Here is an 18,894-nt window from a genome sequence, read left to right as displayed (position 1 = left end):
TTTTTGTGTAATCTGGGTATTCTATTCTATTAATTTCATGATGGGCATTATTCTGCATATTTGATACTTGATGATTGATGGTGTTATGGGTGCCAGCTGGGTCACTAGTCAGCTGACTCAGCACAACATGTATGTAGGTGCTTGTGTGTGTACTTCAGTGGCTGATGAAGAGCCGGCAGCCTTGAAACGTCACGTGGTGTTAAAAGGAACCAAACATTGTTATAAAGCTTTGGAGCAGTGTGCAGACTTTATGATCCTTTATTTAAAGAGGTGGTGCCATGGTTTTGCACTTTTTCTGTTTTTCATGTGTCTATGAGGTTGATAGAACTTCATTAAGCCCCCTTGTGGTGTTTTTATGGTGTTTTATGTCTTCTCTGACTATTTTGAGTTTCTACCTGGAGGCTGAAACCTTGAGGGTCAAACGTGCCAATAGAAAAACAGCCCTTTAGTGACATAGTAAAAATATACCCTCCCCCTCATTATCATAACACAACAGGTGTGGGCATGAGGAGGAGGAGGGACTAGGACAGGTGGGTGGTGCTAAAGTGGTGGAGGAGGTGCTAGGGTGAGAACCAGGTATACTTAATGAACTGGAGGCGTGTCCACATAAAAACATAATTTTAACAATCTCTGTACACTTTTTTGAAAAAAATCTTCCTCCTAGTATAACCATACCTGATGATTATGTTTTAGGGGGGGGAATCACTGAAAATCACGGCACCCCGTCTTTAACCACTTGAACCCCTAGCATCCCTATTCTCGGCATGTCATAATGAGGCAAACTTGAGTTGGACATTTAAATGAAAATGTATCAAAACATGATATTTAAAAATGTACAATAACAATGCTATGTTGACAACAATGGTCTACATAGTCAAATATAAATATATTGTCTAGATATTGGTAAATTGTCTGAACTTTGATTTTGAAAGCATTGAGTTAAAGAATGTGCATATTCCTAGGGATTGCATTACTAAGCGCATTGTGTGTATTAATTATTACTAATTAGCAGCCTGCAACAAGATTCAAACTTTTAGCTTATTAATATAAAATAACAGCAGTTATATTCTTCAAATGTATGACTGTAATAATAACCTGGATGCATCCCTGGATAAAATGTTAATCAAAGGTTGTGATTGCTGTTTTAAGACGACAACTATTCATTGAGGCTCCTTTAATACCTATAAAGCAGTGGTTCTCAACCGTTTCTGCATGTTTATTTTAATGATCATTCAATCGATTGTGTTCGGGCTTGGATCAATGGAACTAACTCAGTTAGTTAAGCTTCTATTTAACAAATTGTTTTCAAGGTTTTAAACAATATTTTGATATTATTTATATTTCTCTGTTGAATCAATTTCATGGCATATTATACCATGAAATCTACATTATTGTTCTTTTTTTTAAATGTCATATTTTCATCGTGTTTTCAACTGTTTTTCCAATGATTTGGGAGCCTACTTGCAGTATCCTCATGGCCTGTGTGTGTGTGTGTGTGTGTGTGTGTGTGTGTGTGTGTGTGTGTGTGTGTGTGTGTGTGTGTGTGTGTGTGTGTGTGTGTACTGTAAACATGTTGTGCGGCTGTCCCCTCATAGTCAAATCAATTAATCAGACACTTTGGTCTTAGTTGACAATGGCTTTGGTAGTTTTTTTATGCTTGCCCCCCATGCACATACATCTCTTGTAAACTCTATATAACCCTTTAATTCTGCATTTAGAAAACGTTCAATAGCTACAGTAGTAGACATTGTGAAATTAAATTTGGAAAGTTCTCAACCTCACCATCCTGAAAGGTTTGCATGCAGAAAACGACAAAAAAAAACAGCCCTACTATGTTCAAACATACATTCTGTACCACATAATATAGTTGAGAATATAATTATATTTTTGTTTCATAATAATACTCTGACAAACCTGACTATAAAAAGCGATTGACAAAGTAATGAATACAATAAACAACAAAATTATTTTGTTGCCATGCCTTTATTGAATACAATGGGTCATATTTTATGACTTGTTGAATACAATTTGACTTGAATTGCAGAACTTATTCAGCAGCGTCTTTTCCCTGTAACAATAGGAATATAATTGTAGATATTCAACATGAAAATGTAGTTAAAGGTAAGATAGTCAACATAATGAACCTTCATATTGCACATGTATTTACCTTGGAGTCACGACTTTTAGCTCTCATCTTGTTGACCTGGGATTCAGCGATGTCAGCACGCTCTTCAGCCTCCTCCAGCTCATTCTGAACCTTTCTGCACTTGGACAGGTGAGTGTTGGCTGCTTCCTCCTACAATATGATAGAGATGGTTCAAAGCCTCAATATTTGAAAAGAGCATCTTATAGTCCACTTTCAGAAAATTATAAAGTGTGGTTGTGGATAATACAGTAGCCAATGCGGCATGTTCATGAGTGACTTGGGACTACAGGTTCTCATTGAAACAACGCGATCATGACTGTGTTCTTGTACTTGTTCGGCACCCCGAGCGAAAAATCGCAGCTTGGAGGAAACAAAATCTATTGCTTTCTGTAACCATTTTGGAAATGTTTACTATTTTGCCTGAAACAGACTGCCTGCATCTGCAGCACGTGTGCATTGTTGTGGAACGGCTTGCCTTTCTTTTCAGCACCCGTGTTACAGTAACAGCTTAGAGCTTCCACAGCTTCCCCGCGGTGCGGATGCCATACCATAGCGCAGAAGCACAGGCTAGCAATCTAGTGATTCCATGTGCCGCTCGTGGAAAGCAGCAAGATGGACACTGAAACATGCTCTGCTGTTGGTCATCTTCACATCATTATTATTTACATAACTGATTCCTATTATGTCTTAGTTACACTATGACAACGGCACTATGCCCATGGCAGCCACAAGTGAAAATTCATCAATATGTATATGTATATACTTACCGCTTCCTCAGCCTGCCTCTTGTAGCCCTTCACCTTCATCTGCAGTTTGTCTACCAGATCCTGAAGCCTGCCAAGATTCTTCTTGTCCTCTTCAGTCTGAAGTGAGAGGGAATTTATAACATTAATTGTATGTTCATGCAATCTATTTATTTTGTCAGAGGCATGGTCATTGAAGTGAACATGATATACAGTACCTGGTATGTCAGCTCCTTCACTCTCCTCTCGTACTTGCGGACACCTTTAATAGCATCTGCTCCACCTCTCTGTGCAGCATCAACTTCTGCCTCCAGCTCACGCACCTTCACAGTTGAATTATACATAATCAAATTATTTATTCTTATTTCATTGACTGTAAGCTGTGTTGAAGTAAACTATACACCTTACCCTAGACTCCAGTTTCTGGAGCTGCTTCTTGCCTCCCTTCATAGCCAGGTTCTCAGCTTCATCCAGACGGTGCTGGAGGTCCTTGACTGTGACCTCCAGGTTCTTCTTCATCCTCTCCAGGTGAGAGCTGGTGTCCTGCTCCTTCTTCAGCTCCTCGGCCATCATGGCGGCCTGGAAAGTCATTATTGTACAAGATAAAATATATTTTGTTGTCCCGCAAGGAACAAATGATGCATCACACACTTGCCAAGAAAATCACAATATACAAACATGGTAAATAGAGTATACTTAACCACACTATAAGCGTGCTTAAATTCACATGTGAGAAAATAGCTCATTAAAATTGATGAAAGGAAAGAAACAGATACTAGTGTCATAAGACCAGAAGGAAACAAACCAGGTAGAAGGTAATACAATCACAATATCTTAGTAGTCATGGCTGTTTGAATTAGACGTGCAAGTTCAGGATTTAGTTCTAAAATACATCCTCTGTAGGATATCTAATTGTCCTGCTATATTGGATAAGGGGCGAACGTCATAACTTACATCAGTGATTGCTTTCTTGGCCTTCTCCTCAGCATTTCTTGCTTCTTGAACGCTGTCGTCCACTTCACCTTGGACCTGGATCAGGTCAGCTTCAATTTTCTTCTTGGTGTTCAAAAGGCTTGTGTTCTAAAATAAAGATTCAGTTTAGCAAAATGTTAGAACGCATTACTTGTATGTTAAATATTTGATGTTGATGTTGTTATTTGTTATGTAGAGTTTCTCATTGACTTACCTGAGAGTGCAACAGTCCAGCACGCTCACTGGCGTCCACTAGTTCTTGTTCAGCCACTTTGCGGCCTCTTTCTGTCTGTTCCAGAGCCACTCTCAGCTCCTCAATCTCAGCAACCATGAGGCCGTTCCTACGCTCCACCATGGCAGCTTGCTCCTTCAGATCTTCTTGGGCTCTGAGAGCATCATCAAGGTGCAGTTGGGCATCCTTAAATGAATCACATTGGAGGTGGTCACGATAAGAGAAACTTCAGAATGTGACCATTCACTGCAGTTCCACTGTTTGTATACATATCTAACTACTATGTTTTGCACCTTGAGCGTTCCCTGGATGTTCCTCAGCTGCTTCTGGGACTCAGAAGCCTGACGGTTGGCGTGACTCAGCTGAACCTCCATCTCATTCAGGTCTCCCTCCATCTTCTTCTTGATCCTCAGGGCATCGTTTCTGCTCCTGACCTCAGAGTCCAGAGTGCTCTGCATGGAGTCAATCACCCTCTGGCTGTTCCTCTTGATCTGCTCCATCTCCTCATCCTTCTCTGCCAGCTTCCTGTCCACCTCACCCTTGATCTGGTTGAGCTCCAGCTGGACACGAAGAATCTTGGACTCCTCGTGCTCTAGAGTACCCTGAAATGTAACACAGGATCAAAATGTAAGATCATACTGCTACACTGTTTGAATATAAAACTTATTGAAAGAAATCTAAAATATTGTAGTGAATAGCGCAACGCCCTAAGCTGAGATCGAACCCCAATTGCCAACTCACCAGTCCAGCACGCAACAGGCAACGCGAAGAGAGCTAGTTCGGTCAGAGGAGGAAGTTATTGCCAAGCAAATTCTGTGGGGTCGCTACACTATCCCCCCCCCCCCCCCCCGTACGAGTCCAAGCGCTTAGCGCACCACGTTCCACACACGAGGAGAGGCATCCCACTTCTGACACCAATGTAGTGAATACCGCAACGCCCTAAGCTGGGATCAAACCCTGATCACCAACTCACCAGTCCGACTAGCTCGCTCAGAGACATTTCTGTGGGGTCGGTACACTTATAAACAATTGTATTCTTCTGCAGTTATACCTCTGCTTCCTCCAGGGCTGTCTGGATCTCTGACTTCTCTGTCTCCACCTGTTTCTTGGACTTCTCCAGCTCATGGATGTTCTTTCCAGTCTCACCGATCTGTTCAGTCAGGTCTGAGATCTCCTCTGCAAGTTGATTGAAAATAATGAACAAGGAACTTTTCAGTCGGTCAAGTATTTTATGTTTGAATAAAGTTGGTGTAGCCTACATCCACAATTAATCTTGAACATTTGAAGAATTTTAAAGGCAACATGATGACCTTTTGACCCATTAACAACACCAGCTTTTGGCTCAAAAGCAATATGCAAAAATGTAGCAAAAATAAAAACTGTTGTAAAAAGAATGATGAAGAGAAAGACTCACGTTGCAGGTTCTTATTCTCACGCTTCATGGTCTCCAGTTGGTCCAGGGACTCCTCATAAGAATTCTTCATCTTAAACAACTCAGTGTTGAGAGAACGAGCCTCTTTCTGAGCTCCCTCCAACTCTGCCTGTCCCTCTTCATATTTCTGTTTCCATTCTGCCAAGACCTGTACAGCATTTGTAATGACATATGTCATTTACCCAACATTGAGGAGGCAAGATATATTTTTGTTTGAAAATAATGAACGTCAAAGCACCTTATCGAAGTTCCTCTGTTTCTTGTCAAGGTTGGCAGCCAAACCATTGGCCCTCTCCACATCAATCATGAGGTCTTCCACTTCACCCTGGAGTCTCTGTTTCGTTTTCTCCAGAGAGGCACACTTGGAATTCACAGCCTCAATTTGCTCCTCAGCTTCCTGAAGACGCTGGGCTAGCTTCTTCCTGTTGATCAGTGTTGAATGGAATCAAATTATTGTGGGCAATATTTTGTATAGTGAGTGGTACAGTACCTGATAGTGTAAAATACTGATCACTGTATATAGAGTGGTAGCTGATAGTATAAGACACTGGTACCTGATAGTGTAAAACACTGATCACTGTATAAAGGGTGGTACTGATGGTGTAAAACACTGATCACTGTATATAGAGTGGTAGCTCATAGTTTAAACACTGATCACTGTATAACCAGTGGTACCTGATAGTGTAAAATACTGATCACTATAAAGAGTGGTACCCGATATTGTAAAACACTTATCACTTACTGTGTATAGAGTGTGTTACTTACTTAGCTTCCTCCAGCTCCTCAGTGCGTTGGACAGCATCAGTCTCATACTTGCTCCTCCACTGACACACCTCAGCGTTGGCCTTGGACATTCCACGCTGCAGCTCCGCCTTGGCTTCCTGTTCCTCCTCAAACTGCTCCCTCAGAAGGTCACTGTCATGGCGAGCTGATTGCACACTATGAGCAAGGGCATTCTTTGCCTGTAAAAAGAAAATGGCCAAAATAATGTCAGCTGAATGAAATTACCAAAAAATAAATAAAAAATTTGAAACAAAATAATAATAATCTGTTCCTCACCTTAACCTCCTCTTCAACGTGTCTCTTCAACTCCTCAATCTGTTGGGTGAAGGCCTGCTTGCCCCTGGTGAGCTGAGAGACCAGAGCTTCTTTCTCCTCCAGTTGACGACCAAACTCACCTAGTTAGAAATTGAAATATTCGGTTGAAATAACATTTCAAACAAATCATCAGTCCCAGGATAACTGTTCAAAGCATTATCTCTAATTATGGTCAATTTGCTCAAGTACCATCAACAAACCATGTAGACAAAGTAGATTTTAAGATGTTTACCGTTCTCTGTCAACAGTCTTGCTCTCTGAGCTCCAATATCATTGAGCTGGCGAACATTCTCATCACTCTTGGCCTTGATTTCCCCAAGTTGGTCCTCAAGGGTGCGGCACATCTTCTCAAGATTTCCCTGTTGATTAACATTGGACATATTCAATCACTGAAGTAACCTACAATGTATTTTACAATGAATATGTTTTTTTCTTATTGGTTCATTGAACAAGTCAAGAATTACACACTTTTGCCTTAGCAACAGCTTCCATGTTGCTGGACAGGTCATCAATCTCCATCTTGTATTCACTCTTCTCCTTCTCCAGTTTCTGCTTGACACGCTGGAGGTTGTCGATCTGCTCACCCAGTTCAGCCACGCTGTCGGCCTGTTTCTTACGGAGACCAGAGGCAGTGGCTTCATGCTGCAGGGTGGACTCTTCAAGGTCACGACGCAGCTTCTGGAACTCAGCCTCACGCTTCTTATTCATCTCTATCTGAGCAGCGGTGGCTCCTCCAGCCTCCTCCAGCCTCTCACTGATCTCCTCAAGTTCCCTGGAGAGATCAGCCCTCTGCTTCTCAACCTTGGCACGAGCAGCACGTTCTGCTTCGATCTCCTCCTCCAGTTCTTCAATACGAGCCTTTCGAATTAATGTTGTTAGATTGTTGTTAGACTTCCAAAGAAGTTTACACCCGGAAATGACGTGATCAAAATGATCACAACGATAACAACCATCACAAAAAATGATCTAATGACAAAGGATTTATAAAAATATATTTTTCTCTGCTTTCTTGTTATTTCTGCGTTTTTGGTGAAAACAAGCCATATTCAACTGCCGATAACTAAAGAAGGGAGCGCGGTGACACGCTTTATTTTCCGGAGGAAAGCAGAGACTCTGCTCCGTCCTCCTGTGAGTCGATCGTCGTGGAGCGAAATATTCTGTGGGTCTTGAAATGTAAATGCTGTCCGCGCTGATGTATTTATTCATTTACTCTGGCAGTAAATTATTTTACAGAAAAGGAAAAAAAATACCTGCAGTTCTTTGATCTTCTTCTGTAGCTGAGCCCCCAAAGATTGTTCATCCTCAATCTTACTCAGAAGTTGGCTCGTTTCAAACTCCTTCCTGTAGAATACAGTACATCAATATTTTAGAGTCATTCTGCAGGTGGTTTCTCTCCATGACATTTCATATTGTTGGTCCACATTACTTCTTTATCTTCTCGTCAGACTGTTGCTTGTCGTTCTCCAGGTCCATGATGGATTCCTGGGCCAGTTTCAGATCACCCTCCAGCTTTCTCTTGGCTCTCTCCAGGTCCATGCGGAGCTTCTTTTCTTGCTCCAGAGAACCCTCCAGCTGCACAATGATAAATTATTTGTACATCATTATTCAGTGAAACAACAAACATAATGTTAACCAGAACCTATGATTCACTTCATAAACTCACATCGTCAACTTGCTGCTCCAGCTTGGTCTTGGCCTTGGTCAGAGTGTTGACTTTGTCTTCCTCTGCCTGCAGGTCATCCAGGGTCTGCTGATGGGCCTCTTGGAGGGCCTTCTTTTCCTTGGTCAGCTTAGCGACGCTCTCATCCTGAGAGGCCATCTCCTCAGTCAGGTTCTTCACCTGGTTAAGCAGAACAGAATGTGTTGTCATGGAATGGATCAGTGGTTCTCAAAGTGGGGGGGGGGGTCTAAATGACCCGTACACGTCTCTAACTCTGACAGTATACAAATGGAGTTAAGGGGGAACCTTGACATTTTTAAGTTTGAGAACCATTGGAATGGATCATTATTGTTCTATAACTTGATAAGACGGCTAGAGTGTATAATGTTGAACCTTGTTTTCAGTGGCGTGTTTCTCCTTCTCCACTTTGGCCAAGGTGAGCTCCAGGTCATCAATGTCCTTCTTGAGCTCAGAGCATTCATCCTCCAGCTTCCTCTTCTTGGCAGTCAGTTCAGCATTGATCTCCTCCTCATCCTCCAGTCTCTCAGTCGTCTCTTTGAGCTTTGCCTCCAACTGGATCTTACTTTTAATAAGACCCTCACATCTCTCCTCTGCATCGTTCAATGCTTCATCTCCCTTGTGGTCAATGAAAAAGATAAGTGAGGGAACATGTCAGCATTTGTTCTGGGTGAGATATTATGACATTTGTTTTGCAGCTGCTTCCTGGAGGGGGGGTACATTAACAAAAGGGACATTAACAGACTGAACAAGCTGGTGAAAAAAGCAGGCTCTATCATTGTTAGAGCCTGGACGTACGGAGGTGGTGGCAGAGGTGAGGACAAGGAAGAAGAGGCTATCAACCTCCTCCAATAGGATAAACTATAGTAGCGCGTGGGTGAGTAATTAGCACTGGCAACATTTCCTGTACAAGTGTAGCTACTTACTGATGCCGCTGCATGTGCAAGGTTATTTTTCTCCTGCACCAGAGACACCAATTTCTCTTCCAGTGTCTTCTTCGTGGCCAGGGCAGAAGCCAGGTCAATCTTCATCTTTTCATAGTTCTCCTTCATGTTGGCCAGCTCCTTCTCAGTCTCAGCACTCTGCAGGAGAGGCTTGATCTTGTAGTACAGCTTCATCCATGGCCAGTGTTTCACATTGACGAATGCGCGCACATTGAACTGGATGGTGAAAATGGCATCTCTGTAGGAAAACCGTTGCAGTGTATCATGAGTCATGATCGATTTGATTAGATTTTGGTCAAAATATAACTTAAATCCAGGATATACACATAAAAGCGTAATGAAACACTTGTTTCCAATATGGTCCTGCAACATAAATACAAATAAATAGTTGAATAAGTGTACATAGCACCAACAAATTAAATAGCACGCAGCATGTCACATGAACTCACAAAATACCAAACTACTGAAAAGAACCTTAAATCCCTAACAAAGCCTGGGACTTTTTCCATAACAGTATTTTCACACTGTTTTTATAGGAGTAGAGTAGAGTTTAGAATGAGACTGCCTGACACACAGAGGAAGCTCATCCCAAAGAGATATACCTGTGAATATAAAATAACTCTTGCCACAACCTTTGACTCTAGGTATTGCATATAATGCTTGGTTCGCCCTAGTTTCATACTGATGTACTATCAACTTAGCATTACTCTTTGTGGATTGTGGACCCCGAGCTGCAGATCGAGGGTTTCCTTGCAGGTTGTTATTATAGCTGCTTTTATTGTGTCATTATAGTTGTTATTGTTGTCGTTATTATTGCTGTTGGTTTTATTGTTGTTGTCCTCCACCTGACAAGGTAAAGTCAGATGGACACCCACCCTAGAGCCTGGTTCTGCTCAAGGTTTCTTCCCCCGTTTAAGGGGAGTTTTTCCTTGCCACCTAAAGCTTTTGTTATAGTGATTTGACACTATAACAAAATTGTGTTGAACAGTAATGAAAATGTTTACTTGGAACTTGTACTTATTGAATAAATTATGTTTTCAAAGTACCTCCTAGCCATCATCTTGACAAACTCCCGTCTCATGATGTAAGCTCGTGCGAGGGCCTGAGTCATGGTGACCAGAGCAAACAGCTTTTCATCTCGCATCTCCTCAAGGACACCCAGCAGACCAGCTTTGAAGAACACCTGCATACAATGTTACAAACACTGTAACTAAACAACCGTAAAATCGACTTTTATTCCTCTGTCCATAATGTTAAACAAGATTTGCATTGTGTTTACCTTGGTGTGCCCAAACTTGTACTCCTCAACGGGAACGTCAATGGACCCAAGCAGCTTCTCTGAAGCTTTCTTGTTGTCCATGAACGCGCCGTCGGGACATGCGCTGGCATTCAGTACTTTGTACCTGTTTTGCAAAAGTTCATGGTCATTTTTCCCTGGCATTCAGTACTTTGTACCTGTTTTGTAAAAGTGGGTCAATTTGCATTAATAGGTGTGGAACTAAAAGCTGCTGGAAAAAGGAATTGATACCTCTGCTTGAAGTCAGCATATGGGATTCTGCTGGGGAAGCCCTTTCTACAGATTCTGATGCCCTCCAGCACACCGTTACACCTCAGCTGGTGGATAACCAGGAAGTTCTCCATCAGGCCTGTAAAGATGTTGCTTCATTTATATTACAGTCTAAAAGTCTAATATCTCTCCCAAGCAATAAAGAATTCCCTTTGGCTTAGTGGTTAAGATTTTGTGGTTTAAGATCTTTCCACGAGGGAGACCCGGGTTCAAAACCCGGGAGTTACAGATATAATAACAATAATATATATATTCAGGCATGGCGAGAGAGTATGTTTTGCATCCTGTCCGTCCGTCCGTTAGCAGTTAATCTCCGGCACCGTTGGCCCGGTCGCTGCGAAACTATGCACACATAATCCCTGGATGCCAATTCATAACCTATTTTTTTTTAATATGGGCCTGTTATAGCGCCACCAGGAGGCCGATTTGGGCAAAAACCCATTTTTGATAGTACTCCTACAGAATTTATCCAAACGTCATGCAAATCGGTACACAGTATCTCTATAGGCATGTGATCAACACGGATCTGTCCGATTTTCCAGATTCCATCCTCATTGGCTAAGGTTGGCTTCCAAAGTTTGCAGGATTGGTCCGTTTTGGACAAAATGCCTCAAATCATGAACGCAGTTTGAAATTCCGTGAAATTTCACACGCACATTCCCACTAGGCCGAGGAAGAAATGCCACCCTTTTAACATTAGCCTGTTATAGCGCCACCAGCAGGTCTAATTTAGCATAACACATTTTTGGAACAAAATGCCTCTAATCATGAATGCAGTGTCCGATTGCCTTGAAAGCCCTAAGAAGAAATGGCACCCTTTTCACATTGGCCTATAATAGCGCCACCAGGAGGCCACAATAACGTACCTGACCTGGCGGAGACCTGTGCTCCAAGGAGCACTTTTTCTAGTTGTATATATTTTCTGTGTTTACCTGGAGTCTTGGACTCGTTGGGAATCAGGCAACGCACAAAGTGAGGATGAGTGCTCCTCAAGTTGGTCATCAGCACCCCCAAGTTCGCCTATTGAGACATAAAAGATATTAGTAAATATTAGATATTAGATATTGGTAAAAAGTGATAAAATGTTGTACTTTTTCCTCCACTACAATTGTTTTAACTCTTTAGATAGTAGTTACTTTGCATATTTAGATTTTTCTAAAATATACAGTAACCAATTAAGCCCTGTTATAAACTTCAGCCATTCAAAGATAGCTGATCTACAACATGTGATACAGAAATTGTTTAATTCCAACATGAAAAGACGTGCCTATTTCTTACATGGATATAATGTTGATCATAATAATGCTTCATTCTTACAGGAATATAATGTTGACAATAATGAATACATATTCTCTTACCCTGAAAGCACTAGACACAGTCTGCATGGCCCCACCCTTCTTCTTGGCTCCCTTTGCTCCAACCACTGAGGAGAACCGGGCAGAACAGGTTTTGGTGACAGGTTTCGGTGACAGAGGTTAGGGGAATTATAGGAGGATGAATTCAGGCTCAGGTGGGGGATAGAACACATAAAATTATTATATTATATTAATAAACATACCTTCAGGCTCAGGTGGGGGATATAACACAGCCAGCAGCTTCACTGAAGACTTTTGGTACAACTGCACCACAGAGTCGTTCAACGGGTCTTTGTTCTTCTCTAGCCAGCCTGTGATGCTGTAGTCCACCGTTCCAGCGTAGTGAACCAGGGAGAAGTGGGCCTCACCCTTGCCTTTGGCAGGCTTGGGCTTCTCAAAGGCTTTACACTTTCCAAGATGTGTGCCATGCAACTTGTCGTTGAATGTTTTGTCTGAAGCCTTTGGGAACATGCACTCCTCTTCAAGGATTGAGAAAATGCCCAAGGGCTTTGTAAAGGAGACAAAAGAAACAAATCACCATAAACAAAAACAAAATTAACATCATTTCCATTAAAACACAAAATAATAGCATACCTTCTCAATGAGCTCAATGCAGACAGCCAGGTCCATGCCGAAGTCAATGAGATCCCATGGGATTCCTTCTTTTTTGTATTCCTCTTGTTCCAGAACAAACATGGTGTGGTTGAAAAACTGTTGCAGTTTCTCATTGGTGAAGTTGATGCACAGCTGCTCCAGGGTGTTGAACTGTGAGTGGAAATATCATTAGCCTGCAGTCTCTTAACATCTTTGTGACAGAAATAATGACTATACTACTTAAACAAGTCCATGCCACTTAAAACAAGTCCATGCTTACATCAAAGATTTCAAAACCAGCGATGTCCAGCACACCAATGTAGTAGTTTCTCGGCTGCTTGGTGTCCAGCATCTCGTTGATCCTAATGACCATCCACAAGAACAGCTTCTCATAGATGGACTTGGCCAAGGCACCGACTGAGTTCATTACCTAAGGAAATAGGAACGTTATTTAGTAGGGGTGTGAATTAAACAATTCAGAATTCGGGCATTTAGCAGACACTTAATCCAGAGCAATTTACTGTAAGCAAGGAAAACACGAGGTAATGCATCAAATGCATATCAATAGTAATCTAGGATCATAGGTAAACCAATAACCATCATCAGTCTAAACTGTATATCTCAAAAAATCTATCTGTACATTGAAACTTTACACACTAGGATGCCAGGTCTACAAATGAACCTGGCATCTGTCTACATAACATGCTATCTAAATTACATTTTAGCCTTTGCAGAAGCTTGCAAGGTCTTCAAGGCTAGGGCAAGTGTTACAGGCTAGGGTGGAGTCTGAAGAGTTGAGTCTTCAGATTACGGTGGAAGATTGGGAGTGAGTCTGCAGTTCTAACTGCAATGGGGAGTTCCACAGTTTGAAGCCAGAAGGGAGAGTCTGTCCCGGGTGTTTTAGGGAAGATTCTGACAGCTTCCCTGTGTTAGCTGATCTGAGTGAGCGGGAGGGGTTGTAATTAAGGTTGGTTACACTATGTGTAGTGTTTTTTTTTACAGGTATACTGTATACTGTATACTGTTAAAATAATATGTCAGAGGTGCATGGAACTGCACTTTTCTGCAGAGTGATTTTTTTGTATGCTCTATTAAATAAATAAATAAATACATGAATTTGAACTAGAAAAAGTGCTTATCAGAGCACAGGTCAGGTACGTTATTGTGTGCCAGCAATGTTGATGGAATATGAAGAATCTGTCAGATCCATCTTGATCACATGACTATAGAGATAATGTGTACCGATTTGCGAGATGTTTGGACAAAATCTATAGGAGTAATATAAAAAACGTGTTTTGCCAAAATCGGCCTCCTGTTGGCACTATCATAGGGCAATGTCAAAAGAAAATCTCATATATATGATGTATATGAAAAATCTAACAGATCTGTCTTGATCACATGACTATAGAAATAAAAAATATTTTACATAAGTCGGCCTCCTATTGGCGCTATATAAGGCAGATGTGAAAAATGCAGAGCAAAGGTTTTTCCTTGGCCTCTAGGGAGTGCACAAAGTTTTACTCAGATCCTGCAGGTTATAGGTAAAAACGCAAATCGGCCTGTTATTGCACGATACTGTGTACCGATTTGCGTGATGTTTGGACAAAATCTGTAGAAGTAATATAAAAATATATCAGGCCTATCTGAAAAAGAGTGAGGCAGAGGTTCTACTCTGGCCTCCAGGGAGTGTGCCTGCACAGTTTCGATGCGAGCAGCCCAACGGTGCCGCGCACACACGGACGGACCGACAGACACGGTGCAAAACATAGTCTCTTCCACGCCTTCGGCGAGACATTAATGTTGGAGGATCATTTTAATTACAGAAGATGATTTAAGACAGGCTGGAAACAACTCAAAAAGATATAGAGTTCTTATGGTACTGTGTTGAGAATATAAGGTGTGTATGAAATCAGAACATGGAAATAATGTAACTTACTCACCTGTGGCACAGTTTGTCCCTTAGTGACATACTCGTTTCCGACTTTCACTCTGGGGTAGCAATATGCCTTAAGCATATCGCCTGAGTTCAGACCCAACAGGTAGCAAATCTTGTCAGACACTGAAATGTTCATACAATTTGCAATTAACAATTTAGGCATTTAGCAGATGCTCTTAATCTAGAGAGTGACTTACAGTAAGTAAGGTAAACACAAGGTCATATGTCAAATGCATAGAGGTAGTAATCTAGGATCATAGGTAAACCAGGTAAATCAAACTGTAGATAAGAATGGAAATGTATTGAATATATATTTAAATTAGTTAATTTAGAATATAAGTAAATACAATACTAATGACAAAGTCAGTATTATTTTCATTCCTTAGTTGAAGATGCATCTCACCCTCTGTGATAATGATAAATAATAATTATTATAATGATAAAGATCAGCTCACCCTCCGTGCCATCAGGTTCTGCCTGTTCTTCACGCTGCTTCTGTTTGAACGTCAAGACCCCATGATGCATCACTGAACCGGTGAACTTCCAGATGTATTGTTTCTGCTCAGCGTCGAAGCCCAGGATGTCAATAGCCTCCTGATGTCAATAAGCAGAGATGTATTCAAAAGATTGAGATTAAGCATTAGATTAACAAACATCATTTATAACTGTGTACATCTCAACAGTAACCAACATACAGTATACATACATTGGTATCTGCACATTTCTAAAGTGACAATTTAAGGACTTTTAAGACCTTTTAATACCTATGAATAAAAAAGAAATAAAACAAACTAGAAAAAGTGCTCCTCGGAGCACAGGTCTCTACCAGGTCAGGTAGGTTATTGTGGCCTCCTGGTGGCGCTATAATAGGCCAATGTGAAAAGGGTGCCATTTCTTCTTAGGCCTTTCACGGCAAGCGGACACTGCATTCATGATTTGAGGCATTTTGTTCCAAAAACGTGTTGTGCTAAATTAGACCTTCTGGTGGCGCTATAACAGGCCAATGTGGAAAGGGTGGCATTTCGTCAAAAGTAATCAACGAACTATACTATAAAAATTGTCAATGATTGGCCAAATCAACAAATTGAAAATATGTAGATCTAGCCTCGCGTGGCCAGACAATATCACACGACACACTGCGTGGATATTAGTCTGGTCGGGACCAGACCAAGGGGCGGTTACAAAAAGATCCAAACGGACTCTATTGGTTAGACCTAAAACCAATCAGAGCAGTGCTTCCTGCTACATCACACACAAGCGCCGGTGCTGAAATAGTAAACAACGAAAGCTAGCTCCACTTGTATTTAGTCTGGTAACCAGATGAAACTATTCTTAACACATCTTTCTTTCCAACAAAAGCTTTAAGGGCAATTGTTTGTTCGTCTTTTAGAAAATAAATATTTTCTAACGCGTTTACTACCGATGCTATGGCGGCGTCCATCTTTGTTGTGAAAAACTGAAAATGAGTCTCCTGCATTGTACATCATTGCTCCAAATAAGGTGATAAGCCCGCACCCATTTAGATACTCGGCCCTGATTGGTCCCTCACGACTTCGGAGGGAGAGAAATTAAATCTCTATTGAGGGGGGCCAGACCTAATCTGCCGAGGGCTAAAGTGCGAAGCAATTTTGCAAAGGCAGATTCGTCTGGAACCAGGCTAATGTAGATCAGCTATTTTCACAATATTTATCTGTGGAACCGAGTAAAACTAAAACAACTGCTACAATTCCAAGTGCTTATCAGGGTGTCGGGGGGGGGGGGTCCCAGTTCAAATAGGATTATTTTGGGGGTCACGGCCTGAAAACCTTGAGAACCACTGCTTTAGAAAATACATTTTGCAGAGCTACTGACTGCAGTGTACAGTGAGTATTAGAAAGTATGTTAAAATATGTTCACTAACATCAGTAGCGTCCAGCTCCTCCTTGTCGTTAATGCTGGCCACAGTGATCACACCCATGCTGATCAACGGGAAGTCGTAGGGGTTGGAGGTGATCAGACACATTTCTTAAATAAAATAGAAAATTGTGAACTTTTTTATTCATTAATTTATGTACTCACTGCATTATCAGTAATTCCACTTACACTTACCAATGATCTCAGGTTTGTGGTTGGTCATCATCTGGAAAAAGATGTGGTAACCTCTCTCTGCAGAAAGCTGGTAGGTCACTCTAGACTTCTCCAGCAGATCTATATGGGTTGTACATGACTCATAATAATAATAATAATAATAATAATAATGATGCTCTATATGGGTTGTACATAACTCATACTCAACATCTGTGAACTTCATACTTACATGTCTCAATATCAGCACTGGCCAGTTTACCCGTTGTGTTGAAATGGATTCTGATGAATTTACCCTGTTTGATATAGTAACATTTTTTGCATCCCTCTACATTGTGGAATCATTGCAGGTTTTCTCATAAAATGTCATTATTTATACTTACAAAGCGAGAGGAGTTGTCATTCCTAATAGTCTTGGCATTACCATAGGCCTCCAGCAAGGGATTGGCTGCAATAATCTGATCCTCCAGTGACCCCTACAATATTTTAGACATCGCCATATTTAAAATTTGGTCAGAATTATTTTAAATTGAATTGCTATATTGCATATAAATGCTTCATGTTCAAAAAATGTTTTTTGTTAATGTTAAAAACCTGTACATATACCTTGATTTTACCGCTATCGGCCGCACATTTTTCTCCAGTAGAAGTAGCTGCTGTTGCAAAGTACTGGATGACACGCTTGGTGTTCACAGTCTTTCCAGCACCGGATTCTCCACTGGTTATGAATGCATACATACATTCAGAGAAATGCAGAATTTGTGTACAATGTTCTTTTTTTTATGCCTAGTAGATGGGAAACTTACGTGATCAGGACAGACTGGTTCTCTTTATCTGTAAAATGTAAAGCAAACTTTTAGTCATGGATACAGCACAAAACCATGATAGTTATATATTCTTTACATTGTCCTGACTAGTACATACCCATCAGCATGAACTGATAAGCGTTGTCAGAGACAGAGAAGATGTGGGGTGGAGCCTCAATACGCTTCTTGCCTCTGTAGGCATTTACAACCTCCTGGTCGTACACTGGGAGCCACTTGTAGGGGTTCACAGTTGCACAAAACAAGCCAGAGTAGGTCTGAAGGGGAGAAGAGAGAGAACATTAACATCATACAAAATAACACTGAGCATGCCACATATCTGGGACAACGGATCACTAGAGCTTGGATTACAATCAGGACTTGCAAGTGGCATCAACTAATGAGCAAGTTAACTTCAGAACCATGAGTTTGTCTGAATTTGTTTTTCTATGGTTTTCACTTGATGATATAACTTGTGCTCTGTATTTTTCTTTCTTTGCTATCGACAGGTGCAATACTGTACTGTACTCAGCATGTAGAAAACCTTACATAGATCATCCATGCTGCATAACGCTCTTTGAGGTTATACAGGACAGTGGCTTCAGTGAGGTGGGTCATCATGGCCATGTCCTCAATTTTGTCATACTTGGGAGGGTTCATAGGGGTGACATCATCCTCCTTTGCAACTCTTTCCTAAAAATAAAAACACAACTTTAGAATGTCTTGCAATTACAGTTGTACTGTGTCACTATTTTATTTTAGATCCACCTCTACCTTCGTACCTCCTTAGATTCGAGCAGTTCCACGGTGACTTTGGCACCGTCCTTCTTTAGGATTTTACACTTGAGATACAGCTCCTTAGGATCAGTCACAAATGCTGCAGTTTTGGCATCAAAGGGCATACTTTGAGACTCCATTCTCTCCCTCTCTGGCTTACGGAGGTAAATGGCGGCCTTGCCATACTGCTCCATCTCTGCGTCCGTACTCATGGTGGCGGCTTTCTGTAGACAGACAAATAGATGGTGTTGATGCCTTTGCTGACTGAGATCTGAGCAGATAAATTCATGACTATGTAGGACTATATTCTTATGAGCTGTATCATATAGGTTAATAAATAACTAATGAACACTCACTTTTTCCCTTTACTCAGTAGCAGTGGAACCTTTCACAAGTGCAACTTGTGTGGGAAAAGATGTGGAGAAAAAACAACACATCATGTTGAGGAAACAAACATGACTTGAATGATACACTTTAATACACTATTTATACATTAAATATCATTATATAAATCCCTAATGAAGATATCAATGTTAACTAGAAAATACCCACC

The 18,894-nt window shown here is 41.1% G+C and overlaps 1 protein-coding gene across 1 annotated transcript; it reads right to left on the bottom strand.

Moving 5' to 3' along the window:
• Positions 1-1,943: 1,943 nt before the first annotated feature.
• LOC308076473 (myosin heavy chain, fast skeletal muscle-like) lies at positions 1,944-18,559 on the bottom strand. Its single transcript, XM_080416777.1, has 39 exons — positions 18,347-18,559; positions 18,114-18,257; positions 17,686-17,842; positions 17,568-17,595; positions 17,368-17,479; positions 17,145-17,237; positions 16,994-17,057; positions 16,786-16,884; positions 16,598-16,701; positions 15,153-15,291; positions 14,702-14,820; positions 13,042-13,191; positions 12,762-12,932; positions 12,371-12,674; positions 12,171-12,235; positions 11,745-11,832; positions 10,774-10,891; positions 10,525-10,648; positions 10,292-10,428; positions 9,228-9,483; positions 8,677-8,919; positions 8,287-8,463; positions 8,050-8,195; positions 7,874-7,964; positions 7,092-7,481; positions 6,856-6,982; positions 6,585-6,703; positions 6,291-6,487; positions 5,764-5,947; positions 5,508-5,673; positions 5,145-5,269; positions 4,387-4,695; positions 4,076-4,279; positions 3,844-3,969; positions 3,298-3,468; positions 3,108-3,212; positions 2,914-3,009; positions 2,168-2,296; positions 1,944-2,068 (listed from the first exon to the last, which is right to left on the bottom strand). The coding sequence occupies exons 1-39, from the start codon at positions 18,551-18,553 to the stop codon at positions 2,048-2,050; spliced, it is 5,805 nt and encodes a 1,934-aa protein (XP_080272903.1). The 5' UTR covers positions 18,554-18,559; the 3' UTR covers positions 1,944-2,047.
• Positions 18,560-18,894: the final 335 nt, after the last annotated feature.

This window comes from Gymnoscopelus braueri, assembly GCF_963280865.1.
Source record: "Gymnoscopelus braueri genome assembly, chromosome: 20".
Lineage (NCBI taxonomy): Eukaryota > Metazoa > Chordata > Actinopteri > Myctophiformes > Myctophidae > Gymnoscopelus > Gymnoscopelus braueri.
Note: the sequence above shows the minus strand (reverse complement) of the source record. Positions and strands in the feature narration are given on the sequence as shown.

Bases quoted from the DNA above. Each gene is read 5' to 3' on its own strand.
- LOC308076473 (XM_080416777.1), bottom strand. From the start codon at position 18,553: ATGAGTACGGACGCAGAGATGGAGCAGTATGGCAAGGCCGCCATTTAC. The intron at 12,933-13,041 runs GTAAGCATGGAC...TTCCACTCACAG, and splicing joins CTGGTTTTGAAATCTTTGAT to TTCAACACCCTGGAGCAGCT. The intron at 5,674-5,763 runs GTGCTTTGACGT...AATGCTGTACAG, and splicing joins AACAGAGGAACTTCGATAAG to GTCTTGGCAGAATGGAAACA.